Consider the following 16,407-nt stretch of genomic DNA (forward strand, 5'->3'; position numbering starts at 1 on the left):
TCCAAACCAGGAAGAATGCCTGGGACACTTTCAGAGTTCACTTCAGCAGGCAGAGTTATGGGTTCACTACGGCCAATCGAGTTCACTACTGCCTTTCACTCAAAACCGATCATTGAACAATCTCAATGTCCTTTTAAACAATTATCCATTGTGGACATCCCTCTGCTGGGTTCACACTTGTCGTCAAAATGTTCATGGGTATATCCCTGTTTATCCTTAATTTGCAGGAATCCCTCTGTTGTGTTCACATTTGCCAGTTTCAAAGTGCAGTTTTCTCCAATGTGTCAGACTTTCGGGTGTACGAGGGGTTTTGCCCGACCCTTGTAGTACCACTTTGACACTTCACACTGGCCTCTCCTAAGGTCTCTTGGTTCTCGTAGTTTCAACAAACACAACCCACAAAGGCTTCAACCAGATTCCTTCGAATGAGCGCCCTGCGACGCCTGACCAATCTGCTTCTGCACCTTCTACTAGGGTTTCAATTACACAAGTTCTTTGTTCAGCAAGGTTGCTGCCTGCATCCTTGGGCCCAGCACAGTTTGGTTTTGCTATTTGTCTTCTCTGACTCACCGGCTGTGATGAACGGTTGGAGTTTCTTGTCTCAGGAGTCAAGGACGGCACCACAGCGGCAAGTGCTTCTCCCCGCTTTGGCTATCAGCACGGGAGGGCCCCGTGTGCCGTTGACACATTTGACAGGTCACACACACCACACGCCAGCGGGACTTCCTGGTCTTAAGATTTCCCTTTCGGAGGCTTCGCAGATCTGAGTTGAAATTTGCAAGGCCAGTTCCAACCCCCCCCCCGGCCCCCTTGATGTCACTCCAGGTCTCGCCACCTTTCTCCTCTGTTTGAACTGCCGGTCCGGATAGCTTTTTCCTTGTGTGTTTGACCTTGCTAAAAGTGTGCTCTTGTGCACCGCCTTTTATCAGTGTGAGGAAGAGAAAAGGGCATCGGGTGTGCGCAGTTATTCGTCCATTGCCTGACTCTGCCTGACCCTTGTGTTGGGACATGTCAGGTACACAGCTCTGGTGTTGGTCTGTTGTCTTTCAAAGTGTAGGAAATTGTTAATGTCAGCAAACGGGGATGTGGGGGGTAGAGCTTCCAAGTATCCTACGGGGTAGACTAGGGAAAAGGGATTAGAAGGGAATACCGCGTCTCGCCCGTCGGTGCCCCACTTCTACTCCTGAAGACTCCCCTCTAGGTGATCCTCACCCACTGGTCCACCCCCATGAACTGGATCCAATAGCGATGGCTGTGTCCTGGCCACCTAGATGACAGATCTCTGGGGACTAGCGGCCGAGACACCTTCAGGTTTCTCACAAGTTCCACTACACCCCCCTGTCGAACACGTTTCCGAACAGCAGAGCTCTATCAAGATGATGAATCTGCAGGAGAAAAGCAATCAGTTGAAGTACAGATAGCCCCGCCAGTCTTTACAGATGGATAATTTACATTAGAAGTGAATAGAAGTCATGTGAATATACATTTAACTGAAGTTTTCAAAAGGCACAGAAATTAAAACTATCTCCATCACAATGGTGCAATTCAATCACGTATACTGTCCTGCATTGTTCAAAGTGTAGACTTCAATCGCTGTGGTATATTGCTGTATTGTAACAAGTTTCAGGAAAACCCTTCAAGGAATGGAAACGCCACCATTCGCAAGTTGTCTAAAAAAATTGTAATATAGGTAGTTATTCTAATGTATGTATTACTAAATTAATATGTGTATCAGGAATAATTAAAGATTTCTATCGTGTTTAGAAGAGCTATAGTAGACTAGTATATAGTCATAAAATTTGATGCGCAGAGAGGAATAGGCACTTAGGTGAGCTCAATGGTCAAAAAAACAGTCAAATGATGTACTTCGAGATCCTATATCAAAAAAATAATCAAATGCCAATAATGTGGCTCAATATTAATAGACCAAAACTACACAAGTCCTTGCACTAACCTTTGCAACACACCTACAAATCTGCAGAATAATGTTCATCGGCAGCAGTTGTCTAATGGAATAGAATTGTAGAAATCATGTCAATAATCGTACAAATACGAATAAAATGTTAAATTCAATCTTGGCTCCAAAAGGGAGTAAGGATACTAGTTCTCAATATTGCAAGACACTGTGTTATGAATTGCACTTAATTTACAATTCTAATTACTTGTCAACAAAATTCGCAGTGTTACTATTAACATCCGACAAACAATTCTGACATTGTCCTTTTTCATCAGCAGTGACAAGAAACATTCAATATTAACATCTACTGTACATTCAAACAATGAATTCCCAATACATTAGACCCATTTTAGAAAAGATATAGTAAGTTACATGATTTTACATAAAACGAACCAGATCCCATTTTACATTAATTTTGTACCAAAGAAGCCATTTTTATAATCCAGATTCTCAGGTAGTCAAAAATGTTTAGTTGAATTGCCTCCTGTTCTAGGCAGCCTGACCATTTCAAAGATCAATAATTGTATTTGAGTAACTGTATGGTGATTTTTAACAAAATCTGTGGCTACTGTTTGAAGTCGTAGAGTTTTGTTCAGTCCATTTTAATTTGAGTTTCCTTGAAGCCATTCCAACATAACTACTGCATGGACATTTAATGCAGTAGACCACATTGGAGGAATTGCACGTGGGGTAGCTCCATAATGCTATTGGTTTCCCAGTGTAAGAGTGTGGATTTGATGTTATTTTCATCACATTATGACAGTGCTGTCAGTTGAAACCAGAATGTGTTCCCTTTTTTTAATGAGCCTTGGTTCACCAATATTTGTTTTTATTAACAATTTCTTAAGTGATGTATGATTCCGATATGCAGACATCGAAGGGCTCACCAATATTTACAAACTTAAAAAATATAGTATTGAAAAATGTACCAACAAGGATTAATGGTTTGCTTAATGACCCGACTGTGATGTGAATAGGTTGTAACATGTAGAAGCTGAGAAATGTTGCCTTGTCTGTAGTAGGTTAGATCATTCCACTGAAGAAACGATTTTCTTTTTTTTGTAACTTCTATTCAGAAATGTGTTGCACGGGTTCAGATTAGCTAAACAAAGATTTTCAACATTAACAGTAATTGCTTTAGTCCTTAAATACTGACTGCAGGGTGAATTCTGTAGAATTTTTGGATTAGAACTGGATGCATTAGAAGATTTATTCTACCAGTGGGTTTCGAAAAAAATGTTGTGATGAAGGTATTCTTTTCCATGGAAATCTGCACACCCCCAAAAAATATTTTGAATTTATAACGGTTCATAGCAAATTTGATGTGGGAATGTCCTGTGTCATGAACTTTGGAAAAAGACGTTGTAGCTCAACCTTAAATCCATCCATCTGCAGTGGATTTCAATGTGAGATTTCCGTCTGTTGTCCATGTATTATCAACTACACCAGATTGCAATCTCGCATTAAGTTCTACTGGAGATCCACAGAGGATATTTTGTAAATATGCCATGTTTCAAAAGTTGCGCTACAACTTTTTTTTTTATTTTTCTAATTCCTTAACACAGTGCATTGCTACACCAAATTTACTAAGAACTGATGCATAAAAAAACAATTTTTTGGATGTGCACATGTTCTTTGAAAACAATATCTTGATCCCATGTACTTAAAATGAATAGTTTGTTTATTTTTTAATCAACCTCCGTTACATGAAGTGATAATTAAATTCAAAAACGTATGATTTGCGACGGGTGGCTTTATGCTGTGAGCTACTTTTAGCGTTGGCACCAATCTCCATTCACATTCGGATTCACTAATGTGTAAATTTACTCCAATGCGGTCCTTTCTCCCCCTTTACTTTCTAGAAGATAGAGTTTTGCATTTTTAACTTACTCCTCATAGGGCACTATATCAAACCAGATTTAGCTGTATATTAGCATTTTACCCACACGGTGCCACCAGGCGGTGACGATACACAATTAATAACTAAAACGTTTTTTTTAACCTTCATAGGGATTGCCCTTATTTTTTATTCCAAAACTGACCTATGTGAACTTTGGTTCTAGTCATGCTAGCAAACAATCCTTTCTAGACACCTTGCCAATATGGTGAGAAACATGCTTTCCAGTTGGCAGTCTACTGGTACATTTCGTCAGCATAAAAACGTTTACAATTTGTAAGTGAACAAATCAGCCCGACACTTTCTAAAAGTGAACCCCCTTTGTTGCTAACTTTTATTTAGTTTCATCAGACTAAGTTCATAACATACATTCCCTCACCACATAATACTGGATTAATAAGGTGAGTTGTGTCAGACGGCTGCATGCCATCAAGAGGATTCCTTGGGGCCAATGACACTTATTCAGCTCCTGTGCATGAACATTTCTTTATCTGCCCGCCTTTATTTTAGGTACTGTGTGTCCTGCCACCTCCTGATGCCCAGCAAAAAGTATAAGTGGGTATCTTGTATGTGGGTGTTAGTAGGGGTTAGTTAGTTCAATTATGCACCCAAATGGCTTGCAATGCCAGTTTTGAGGTTTGCATTTTGAATGGACGTATCGATAAAAAGTCCACCTTGACCATTGATGGCCCTTTTTTAACCCTTGTATACGGTGCCTTGACGCCTTCATTCAGGCATAATTTTAGAAAGGGCATCAGGCATGTTCATGTTACTAAACCTCATGATCAATTTTTCTCTGGAAATTATTACCTGCACATTGCTCCACTGTCGTCTTGGCTGTATCCAGACCATAGAAATACTTCAGGAAAATAAAGGTATAAAACATTCCTCTTTGAAAGGGGAGGTTGGCAAGGTAGGGACTAGAACACTGCACTCCATCACCTGCCTCAAAGCCCTATGTTTATAACCAACTGTCCCTAAACACCAGCATCACTTCTCACTTTAGCAGTTGTGACCTTTCAGTGACCTCATTTCCAAACCAAGGTTATTATTGGACAATCCTTAATCCCAGTAGCCCTAAGCACCCGGCCTACCACAACTTCTGTGTTGCCCGATTTACTGTATGTTTTAAGTATCCCAGGACCGAAGACTATTTCACCAACTGCAAAGGTTGCAGAAAATAGTGTTCAGAAAAATCTGGTATCTGGACTTTCCATCGAAAAGGAATTCATCGAATTCATTTCCATCAAATTTTATTCAATGAAAATAATTTCCATCGAAATGCATTTTCATTGAATAAAAATCAATGGATTTCGATGGATTTTAGGGTTGGGGTTAAGGTTATGGCAAAGGTTAGAAATAGGGTTAAGGTTAGGGCAAGGGTTAGAATTGGGGTTAGGGCAAGGGTTAGAATTAGGGTTGGGGTTAAGGTTACAGTTAGGGCTAGAGTTAGGGGTTGGTGTTAAAGGGGGGGTGGGCGTGGGGTTTGCGGGGGGCTGAGGGAGGGACCCCCCAATATACAATAAACGTTACAAGGAGCTGGCCAGTGCCGAAATGTCTGCACTGGATAGCTCCATGTAACGTTTTACTGTGGAAAATAAAAGAAGCATCAAAATGCTATCTTTTACATTTAAAAGCACATATCCATTGAAACTTGTCCATCCCTATATTCGATGGACAAGTTTTGATGGATATGTACTTTTACATGTAAAAGATAGCATTTTGATGCATTTCCGTTCGATGGATTCTCATCGATGCATTTCATTCGATGTAAGGACCGTAAACCGAAAAAATCCCTACATGTATGGAAACCGTCCAGTCATGGATGGCCTTTTTCAATCACATCTGATTAAGCACGGGTATAACATGATGCCCAACTTTGCTGGTGTGAGCTCAAACCCCGGTGGGCTTCAGGCTGCCACCAGGGTTTGAGCCCAGGGCAGTAAAAACTCTTGTCAACTTGAGCTACTCAGTACACGAGCTGTTGGCAGCAGCCAGTCGCATGAGGCGATGACTTGCTAGAAGCATTGGTTTTGCTAGGTCTGGAAAAGATCAGGGGCTACGCCAGTTTTGGCACTGTCGGGGCTCGGGGCTAGCTAGCCTTTTTGGTTGTAACCCCTGAGCTTCTATCGGGGGCTACAACCAAAAGACCTGGGGCTATATCCCCCTGAGCACCCACCCTAGCAACGAAGCGTTCACATACTGTAGACAGTTAAATGCAGTGATTTCATTTTACAGTCCGACCTAAGGGCCGCTTCCAGTGCCACCATGCTATCGAAAGAACACTATTTTCATTGTTTCAATAAATGCCCTACCTTTAGTTGACATAATGCTCCATTGCCCTAATCTGTGTACAAGGATTTTCAGGTCAACACCTGATGAATTTATATTCCTGCATCGGCCTATTGCATCTATTGTAGGAAAGCTTGTAAGAATAATTCGGTCAAACCAGTGCCTGTTAGAAGTTGTCTTTCTTCTGGTCAAAGCAAATTTTTAATTAAGGTTTGTGGCTAGGTGTTTCTGGCCTTTAAACAATTGAAGCCCCATCAGTAAGATAGCTCAGCCTAAATTTCTGTGCGAGACCTGCAGTCACTAGTTCAACGCCTGGAAGAGCCACTTCAGCCGTCCATCCTTCTGAAGTTATTTATTTATATTGTGATGAATCCTTGGATGTCATTTTTTCTCCCATGGGGGAGAACCCTTCTCCTGTGGCCAGGGCGGTTTGGCCACAGTCCAATAATCCCCTTTGGGATGGTGCACCGTGGGAGGATCGAAGGGGAAGGGATGACGCCCTAGGAGAGATGCCGTACATTTGTGCCACTGTCTTACCCTGATCAGATTTTGGGAATGCCCCATACTTCTATATACACCAGCAAAGTAGAGGTTTGTCCTCCCCTTTATAGTACTGAGACGAAAAAGATCAGTCATGCCGTCCAAGAAATATGTACCGAGTGGATGATGTGCAGAAGAGCACCCTGCGAACTGCAGTGAGCAGACCAGCCTATTCAATCTAGCCGAACCTGGCCAAAGAATAAAAAGGGGGACTACAGACGAGAGGCAGTCCTCCATAGACAAGCCGCGAGGAAAGGCAGTGCGTCTGCCGTGCCCGGGGAGAAACTCGGGACGCCCAGGAAGCAGCTGAAAATTCCGTAGCCGATCCGGAGTTGCAGGAAGGGACAGAGGCTGGCGGACACAGGCCACAGGCCATCCTGAGACTTTGTAAGTGCCACGACCTCCTGAAGAATGGTTGGTGCTGCGGAGCCACTGCAGACCAAATCAAGCCTTCCCAAGCACCACAAGTCCCACTGCCGATGAAGGAAGCCGGGAGAAGGTGGACTTCCTCACGAACTGCGAAAGCAGGTATGCAAAGGGGCAGGAAGATGCTGGGAACCCGAGAAAGTGGGGCGAGTGGAAAAAGGGAAGAAATACCCCGAACCTAGCGTCTTGAACCCTGAGAGTAAGAAGTAGCTCTGGCAGCTGGAGCGGGGGACGAAATACCCTGAGCTGAGTCTGGAACCCTGAAATTAACATTGAAGGAACTTTCACATGTAAGGATATATGGTAGCGCTTGGCAGGAGAATAAACCAAGCCTACCAAGAAAGAGAAGTGCCAAAGATGGGCTAGTCTGTGACTCGCACCCATAAGTGAAATACATCAGTTGCTCATCTTCATAGTCAAAGTACCTGGGAGGAAGGTGAACCAGGTTGGCTGTGCAATAGGTTATGCTTGGCAGGAGAGTACACCAAGTCTACTTAGAAGGAGAATTGTTGAAACCAGGCTAGTCTGAGACTCGCACCCACATAAGAATAACAGCCGTTACTCCTCTTCTTCGTCAAGGTACCGGGGAGAAGCGTTAATCTGGTTGGCCGTGTAAAAGGGAAGAGAAATGTGGGGAAAGGAGACAGACCTGGGATAGTGAACATGGTAGCAAAGCTAAGAGAAGAGGGGACCTTCTCTTAGCTCTTCAAGGAAGTGGAAAAGGAATCAAGGGAAAGAAGTTAATCTCCCTGGAACTTGTAATCCCTGTGAGAAGACAAGATGAGGAAGACCTTCTCTGGACCCCTGTGGATCTTTCCGTATTTCTGCACCCTTTGGAACTTTGTGTTTGGAACTTTGACACAAACTGTAAAACTGCTGAGAAGACAGCCCCTTTGTACTTTGTTTCGTCGTCAGTGTGAGGGTTAGAGTTGGGGTTTTGACGCAATGGTGGACCTATCTTGATTTTGACACCCTGACAGACGAATTTGAGATGTGTGTTGAGGCAGGGAAACCCCCTCTTATCGTAAGGGCTAGTGAAGCCTTTCCCCAACCCCAGTTTTCATTTCAGTAAAAGTCTGTAGCAATGAAAATGCCACCTATGTCGATCTCTTGCTACTGCCCCCTCACAACATACAAGAGGAACAATGCTTGTTTGATCCCGAAAGAATGTACAATAGGTAAGAAATCAGATTAGATGGAAAGCAGTGAGCTTCTTACAATGGGGTGACTTTGAGGGACATTTTGACAAGGTTGTGGAGGGAGAGTAAAGGGAACAGTCACCAGGGAAAATACATAACTAGACACACATAGAAAGAATGCACATAGAAGTGCATTGAGCAACTATTAATTTGGGTAATAGAAGAGATTACTACAGCAAATGAGAGGCTTTGGACAGTACGTGCTGTTTGCAAATGTAAAGATGATTGCCACCAACTGTGAATGACAACATAAATGGCCAAAATGTAAGATGACTTTATATTCAGTCAATATCGTTAAGAGCCCTGTGCCAGGGCATCCAAGGAGCAGGAGAATATAGTTTGCCATCCGTAGAATGCGATGGGGTGGCACCTTTGAGCAATGCGTGCTCACTTGTAGCTCAGTGATGAAGATAAAAGGTCAGTAAAACAGTGCGCACACCTGCTTTGATTCCATTGGGACTAGCGAAGGAGACTGGGTCAAGATTTTACAGCCATGATACCAGTGTCACTGCTGGGTGTCAGGATTAGTCAGGCGAGTACAAAGGCAGCGAATATGGCAAGGGAAATGTGCACTAAATCACACAGTGAATAGCTTCGAATTAAACTACGTGCACACAGGAACAACGACTCAGGTATGCTAGAACCCAGCAGTGCAAATAGAGTGTGACAACAAAACCAATATATGAAAAGGGATGTGGGGTAAGCACCTGACCGCGAGGAAAGTCGGCAAGCGCCTTACCCCCAATTGCTGTTACAGGTACTGACAGCGCTAAACCCACGTGGAGGGCAAGCAATGACAGGATCTGTGAACTAACACTCTTGATGGTATTAAATAAGGGAACTAAAGAACTGTACTCACGAGGACGAGATAAACCTCTTGAATGTCAGCTAGCCCACGAATCCTGTTGATGAAACTGGGACCCAGAAAGGCTAGAACAGCAATGGGAGGAAAACTAAATACCTAAGTTGGAATAGTGATTACAAATTAGTGAGGAAAACATAAGCATTCACACAGGAGCTAGCTACAACCGCACACCACACCTAATAATCAAATGGGAAATAAATGCAGAAGTGCAATGGAAAACATGGAATGGATCCCAATAGAAAGTAAGGATCAGGAGCAGGGAAAAACGAAATAACCAATGCAAACTTCTCCCTAACCCTCCAAGGAAAAGACAGGAAGCTAATCTAAGAGGAAGGCTAAGGCATACGGGTTTACAGCAGCAAAGGACAAAGTCAAAGAAATATAGAACACAGACAAACTGGGCTGCATCTAAAAGGGGAAAGCACTGAGAAATGCTGCCTGCAAACAGAGGAAGACAAAAAGGGAATCAAGGGAGCAGAAATCAATTAGCGCATGAATCCGAGATTCAGGGCGGAGGAACAAGAAAACAGGAACTAGGAACTAGGTACAAAGGCAAGGAACAAGGAACAAGGGACTAGTCACAACAGGAACACTGCAAACGATGACCAGCGCTGGACTGAAGACTGAGGCTTTTAAAGCTGCTTAACGAGCACACGCATCAGGTGTGCTGATTGCTGCACCTGCAGCCACAGCTGTTGCCTATCCTCCACCCAACCTTGTCCTGCAAGGGTGGAGGTGGAGCAGTGGGCCAGGCATTCTGGGAAGCATAGTCATTTGGTTAAAGAAGCATGCTGGCTGCCAAAAACCTGGAATGGATCCGGAAGGGAAGTAGCTTGGAAAATAGGGATTTAGCGCTCCCAATTCATCACAGCACTGTAGCATAAGGTTCGGAGGAAAGGTCCAGTAGGGAATAAACCCCAAATCATGCCCCCAAGTGGTGGGAACGGGAGCGAAGGGAGCGAGTCGTGACACTGGGCATGTAGACTCTGGCAGTGGGGCAGGAAGATGAGGCTGGTCGAAGGGGAGGGGCATGTGTAAAAGCATGGATCAAGCGGATCTCCCCCATGGGAATACAATTGTAAAAAGGGAGAAATACAGGTGTGTCCCCATGACGACCACCTTCCTTCATGGAGCAGAGAAGGCTGGCATCTGCACGGCATACCCGCTTGATGTGTCCAGAAGGACCGCACTGCGGAAACAAACAAAAAATTGAAAGATGGAGGAAAAGCGGGTCAGGCAAGGGGCGGGCAATGGAGAAAAAGTGAGAACCGTGCGAGGAAGATGGGGAGCAGCAGGAGGGCTTTGGGGTGACAGCAGAACAAGGCCCGCAGAAACGTCTCTCACAGAAAGTTCAAAAAACTTTCCATGAACCAAAATAATTTTAGAACACCTAGCTTGAGCTTTAAGATGGCTGCCAAAATGTGAAAAGTGGAGCTCAAAGTCCCACTCTCTGAGTTAGAGCTCCAGAGGTGTTAGGAAGGAGGCCATTTTATGCTTATTTATAATCCAAGATGGATTGTTCACGGGGACCTACGACCCCCCATTGCTTAGAATATGCCACTGCATTATTTGCAGTATTTTTATGGGGAGCATACCCCACCATAGCCACTATCATCCCACACCCCCAAATCCCCCTTTCCTCCGACTCTCCGCCCCCTGCACCGCCACTAAAAATGGTGCAAAAATGATGCAGTCAAATGGCCCTTTACCAAATTTGATGAAAGGTCTGCAGTGGGGGAGGGGTCGGGCTAGAAACATAAAGATAGGGCTTGCACCCTAAGCTAATTCGACTCCTTGCAATTTCCTTTTTTTTTTAAATCCCCTCTAAGTGGCGCAATTAGTAGATGCCTGTGGTAATGGACAAAAGGCTGCAGGTTACGAGGCTGCCCCGGGCGATGCTAGAAAATGTCCGCTTGAATGGTTGCATTACAGCAGCAGCAGCAGCTACCCTCCCTTTCCTAAACCAGAGACATGTATTTTAAAAAACTCTCAGGGGGTTGGGAGGCAGGAGTCCTAATTCCGGCATGGTCCTGGCAAAACCGAGACGTCTGCTCACCCTAGTGAGGGGGTGAGATCATGTTTACAATGGAGGTGAATGGCCCATCAACTCTGCTACATGGATGCCTGAAATACATTCCTGCACCCTGAAAACTAAATCCATGTGTTCTTTTATCTTTATATTTTTTTTTATTACTTTTTTCAAAATGGTGATTTTTTTTTTTTGTCTTTTTTTAAAAAACGGTTTGACAGCTTGTAAAATAATAAAGCCCTCCAGGGTTTTCATAGGTGTGTGTGCGTACCCGTTCACAGCTGCGCTGCACTGTGCTGCTTGGCACACTTGCCCCACCACCAAGTGCCCCCATCTAATAACATCCATAGTCACTAATACATGTCAGTTTGGCATTCGGAGACCGGGCACATTAACCCACACCTAGGACCGATCTCCTTGCACGTACCTACCTGTGGCAGTCATTAGATGCCCCCAGTGGGCGAGATTGGGTTTTCACGCTGTGGAGTATCAGAAGTACGTTGGCACTGGAGTGCTGGAAGACGATATGCTATTTATACCAAAATGTATAGTTGTGTGTATCTTTATTTTCTGTTTATCACAACAAGCCATTGGAACCAATGCCTACCTATGAAATGGATGGTCGTTGGCCAAGAGTTAAGCCTGCATGTGTAGCATACAAGAGGAATGTTTTGTGGGTTTTACCAAAATGATATTATTTTCAGAAGATGAGTTCCAGAAGGCTAGATTCTTTTTGCCTAGAACCACCTCTTTGATCATTGCATTTAGCTCCCTTCATTTGTAATGTATTTGTTTTGTTTTTTTACAAGGCTGCAAATTCGGCTTCATTGTACCCATGTGGTTCGGAACATCTGCCGTACCCTTTGGAAAGCCAAGATGGCGTGACCGTGCGGCCTATGCTAAGCAGCAACGGCACCGTGTTCACCACGGTGGCGGTGGCGGTGGAGAACGGACACACTGTGGCCTTTTTGGGCACTACAGAACAATCCATCGTCAAGGTAAATGCTCTTGAACGCTCACACCAGCAGAGATTGGGGTTTTGAAATGTGGTCCAGTTTAGATTCTGTGGCCAGGCAGCTCTGTCATCTCCACTTCCTGTTGGGTAAGCCAAGATTACCGGGAAAGCTTCAATTTGCTTCTCTTTCAAGCACATTTCCCAGTAAAATAACACCTTCAATATGTAAGCGGAACACTCACGGAAAATGCAAGTCCTGTTCTTGGCGATGGGTGTGTACTTACACATTGAGTTTCAGTTATTTATTTTCATATAGTTTGATCAGGTATTTATTTTGTACACATTCCAACGCCACAGTCTGTCTGTTAACAGGGGACGTATCTAGTGCAACTATGGTACATTAAACAGTCTCAAAGCAAGTGCCGAGACCACTGGTCGAAGTGGGCTGGAGCGCTTGGGAGCGGGCTCCACTGCTTTGTACCGTTCCTATACTTTTAAAAAGAAACCGTTCCAGAATGGTTTAGTTTTAATATAAAAGAGGAGGAAGAAGTTGAAACTTGCACTGAACATTCTTTAAACAGCAGTTGTGTTTGTTTGGTAGTTTGGATTGTGCGTGGCGATGAGTTTGTGGGGAGCGGGGCAGGCCAGGAGGGAACATAGTTCCACTGCTACTTTACGTAGACTTCGACCACTGGCCGAGACCCCCTTTTCAGTTTTAGGGCAGGAGAGGTTGCACTCATCCTTTCTCCCACCTTCCCATGCTTGAACTTTTAATTTTTTGTATTAATCGTCCACCGTAATTGTGTACTGAATACATCCACTCACTGGTTTGATTTCCCTAATGTTCCTTTGTGTTTGTCTATAAAACCGAAGAGTGATGACTGGTCTGGAGGGTCGCCCAGAACTATGCCCCTGGTTGTGATTCGAAGCCTTCCAGCCATCACTTGTTCTGTTGCTGTCACCCTGAGCGGGACGAGTGTGCCCAAAGTGCAAAGGTTATTCTCACCTTATGCCTCATTTTCTCCTGCTCCTCATGGGTGCCTCCTCTATCTCAACCTCCGAAGAGTTGGGAAGCAATGGAGCCACCTTAGTGGCCCGCTCCATCAGTGCCTTGGACTCCTGGACCGACATGACCTACACTGCTCTGCGTCGTAATGCGCCATGAGGCACCACACACACATGTTGTGCGGGTCCGTAATGGACATGTCCATGTTGCCGTCTCGACAGTGCTTGAATACCAAAGTACTAATGGCACAGCAACACACTTCTTTCAAATTGTTCCAGAGAGAGAATCGTGCTGAGCATACAGACAAAAAGTGTTGAGGTAATGGGGTGGTGTGCTCTGTCCAGAGTCGAGCTCATGGTTGTCGGAGGTGACCCCTTGCTGGAAATGTCCCAGAGCAGCTGGTGCAAGAGGACAGCTATAAAGATGAGGAGTCTGTGGGGGGCTACAGGTTTGGGTCGCGACTATAGCGTCTGCTGGCAGCAGCTCTACTTTCTCGTCTCCCGACAGTTGGGGGCTGGACGGCAGAGGTGACGTGGGAGCAGTCACCTCCTCGAGGCACACTTTGGTGTAGTAGCACCTTCCTGCAGTGCCTCGTGCCACGGCAGGGACTTGCTTTGCATCATCTTTTCAATGCAATCACATTCACTTCAATGCAATATGGAGTCTGGAAAGAAACCTTTTAGCTAACGCCCCTATTTCTGCATTCATTCCAACATTCTAGTCAAATTCATTCTTTTTCTTTGCCTTGTTCTTTTTTCCACATTTTGAAGCCGCACTACAAGTCCCAGAATACAAAGCAATATCCCAGACTGGACTGTCATATTCCAAAGGTTTTTGGGCATCTATACTTAGTTACACTGAGATGGTGGCGTAGCTACAGGTTAAGCTTCTCATCACCTTAACAGGGTCCTCCTAAATAAAGCTAATTTGGGTGCTGTGACGGGGTGACCGCCACAAATACAGCAGACCAAGTGACTCTCGGTGCCAAAATAGGACTTTAGGGAAGTTAGCACTTGGGCCGCCCTTGTCAGTTTCCTGCCGGCCTAAACCCTCCCTAGCCCAGGTGCCTTTAGCAAGGAGGTTGGTGCTCACCAACGGTAACCCCTATCTGTCTCTTTGCTGGCTTCTCCATTGGTGTGTTTCCTAAAACGATAGCTGATGAACTCCCTAGGGATCTTCTAGTCTTCCCTAATCTAACCTAACCTGATTAGTGTTCTAGGAAGTTGGGGATGGTGCCTTCTTCCACCCGGTGCCACCCTCTCTTCTCTCATGCACATTTGTACCTGCCCCTTCACTACACTGGGTCCCAGGAGTTATCCTTCCATCACCTTGCTGTCCCTCCAGTCTCTCACTCTGCCTTTTCACCTCCACCCTTTGATGTGTACTGCTCTTCTTGCTTCTCCACTCCACTGTTGCTACCTGCTGCTTACCTCCCTTATCATCCTTTCCTCCTCCTTCCTTCCCTCCTGCGCTACCTCCTTGCCTCCACTAGTCCTCAGCTAGGAGTACTGCCTCACCAGTCCTCTTTAGTGTGCTACACCCCCTGCCAGTACTACTAATGCTTTCTACTGCTGCTGTCACTCTACCGCTCACTGCCACTCTGCTTCCTCGCCCTGGCTACTCTGCTACTCCTACCACCACCCCCACCTGCTGCTACCTCCCTTATCATCCTTTCCTCCTCCTTCCTTCCCTCCTGCGCTACCTCCTTGCCTCCACTAGTCCTCAGCTAGGAGTACTGCCTCACCAGTCCTCTTTAGTGTGCTACACCCCCCTGCCAGTACTACTAATGCTTTCTACTGCTGCTGTCACTCTACCGCTCACTGCCACTCTGCTTCCTCGCCCTGGCTACTCTGCTACTCCTACCACCACCCCCACCTGCTGCTACCTCCCTTATCATCCTTTCCTCCTTCCTTCCCTCCTGCGCTACCTCCTTGCCTCCACTAGTCCTCAGCTAGGAGTACTGCCTCACCAGTCCTCTTTAGTCTGCTACACTCCCCTGACAGTACTACTAATGCTTTCTACTGCTGCTGTCACTCTACCGCTCACTGCCACTCTGCTTCCTCGCCCTGGCTACTCTGCTACTCCTACCACCACCCCCACCTGCTGCTACCTTCCAAAGGCACTACCTCCTACTCCACACACCCCTTACTCTGACGCCCAAATACTACAGATGCCCTCTCTCCAATAGCTTCCGCACCCTGGTCGCTCTCGCCCCCTCTGGTCTCTCGGAAGTCCTCCACCACCTGCTATCCTCACCAAACTAACCCACAGCCAAGCATTCACACGTCCTTTCTTAAGTACCTTACCAATCACTTAACTTCCTTGAAGGGGTGTGATGGGGGTCAGGCTCGGAAAGGTTCTAAAAGGGCTTGTAAGCCTCACCTCTTCCTTGTTCATGCTTCATTTCCAGCATAAACCCTGCTGGGGCCCAAAGTAGTCTGCTCTTTAAGGTCTTTTCATAGGCCACGTTTTTCCCAATTATCCCTCGTGGGCTAGTGGGATCACAATGGCCTTTAAAAAATAAAAACTCCCTGGGGCGCTAGTGGCTGTCCTTGGAGCGTGGGCTCAAGCAGACTGTCTGCTGGTTCTACGCGTTGCTCCAGGCCATCACGCTGTGTTCACTGCAGCACCCCGGTGGTTTGAGCAAGTGCTGTCTTTTCCCCGTTCTGCTCGGCGGCCAGTGTAGTGCTGCATCCCATGGGAAGTTCCTGTTGGACAGAATTTAGGAGGCCACCCTAGTTATAGAGAACGGGGGAACTCTGAGAGGTTAGCCAAACCCCAATCAAGGTAGCAATTGAGAGCCATCAAGGGTAGCAATTAAGAACACTCAAGGCTATTCTCTGGAGAGTGCCAGTGGGGTCAGGGGTCCACAATGAGTCCACACAGTGAAGTACACAATTCAATTTAGATAGGAATGTATACAAATACAGTATTTATTCCATGCCTTAAACACACACTAAAAAAGGAAACAAGCAGGAGGTAATATTGCACAACACTCCATGATAAACCTATATAGAGTCACCATATGGTCTTAAAATACATTAAATTACTTAAATCAATAAAGGACATAAGTAAAGTGATGCAGTAAAGATGGAACCAAGTCACAAGTGACATTCCCTAGCTTCAGCAGTCCAATCCCTAAGAAGAGAGAGGCCTTGTGCCCAAAAGTTACAATGCTTCTCCCCAGAATGTATCTGTAGCATTTAAGTTACTTGTGTTGTTGATTGTTCAAAAGAATATA

General features: G+C 45.3%; 1 protein-coding gene across 3 annotated transcripts in view; it reads left to right on the forward strand.

The window, feature by feature from the left end:
* The window catches only part of PLXNB2 (plexin B2), a 775,326-nt gene that overhangs the window by 446,304 nt on the left and 312,615 nt on the right, over positions 1–16,407 (forward strand). For all 3 annotated transcript variants that reach the window (XM_069627846.1, XM_069627845.1, XM_069627847.1), the window contains one exon: positions 12,015–12,203. In XM_069627846.1, coding sequence (XP_069483947.1) covers positions 12,015–12,203 — 189 coding nt within the window. The remainder of the gene's footprint in view (positions 1–12,014; positions 12,204–16,407) is intronic.

This window comes from Ambystoma mexicanum, chromosome 12, assembly GCF_040938575.1.
Source record: "Ambystoma mexicanum isolate Mex_15411 chromosome 12, UKY_AmexF1_1, whole genome shotgun sequence".
Lineage (NCBI taxonomy): Eukaryota > Metazoa > Chordata > Amphibia > Caudata > Ambystomatidae > Ambystoma > Ambystoma mexicanum.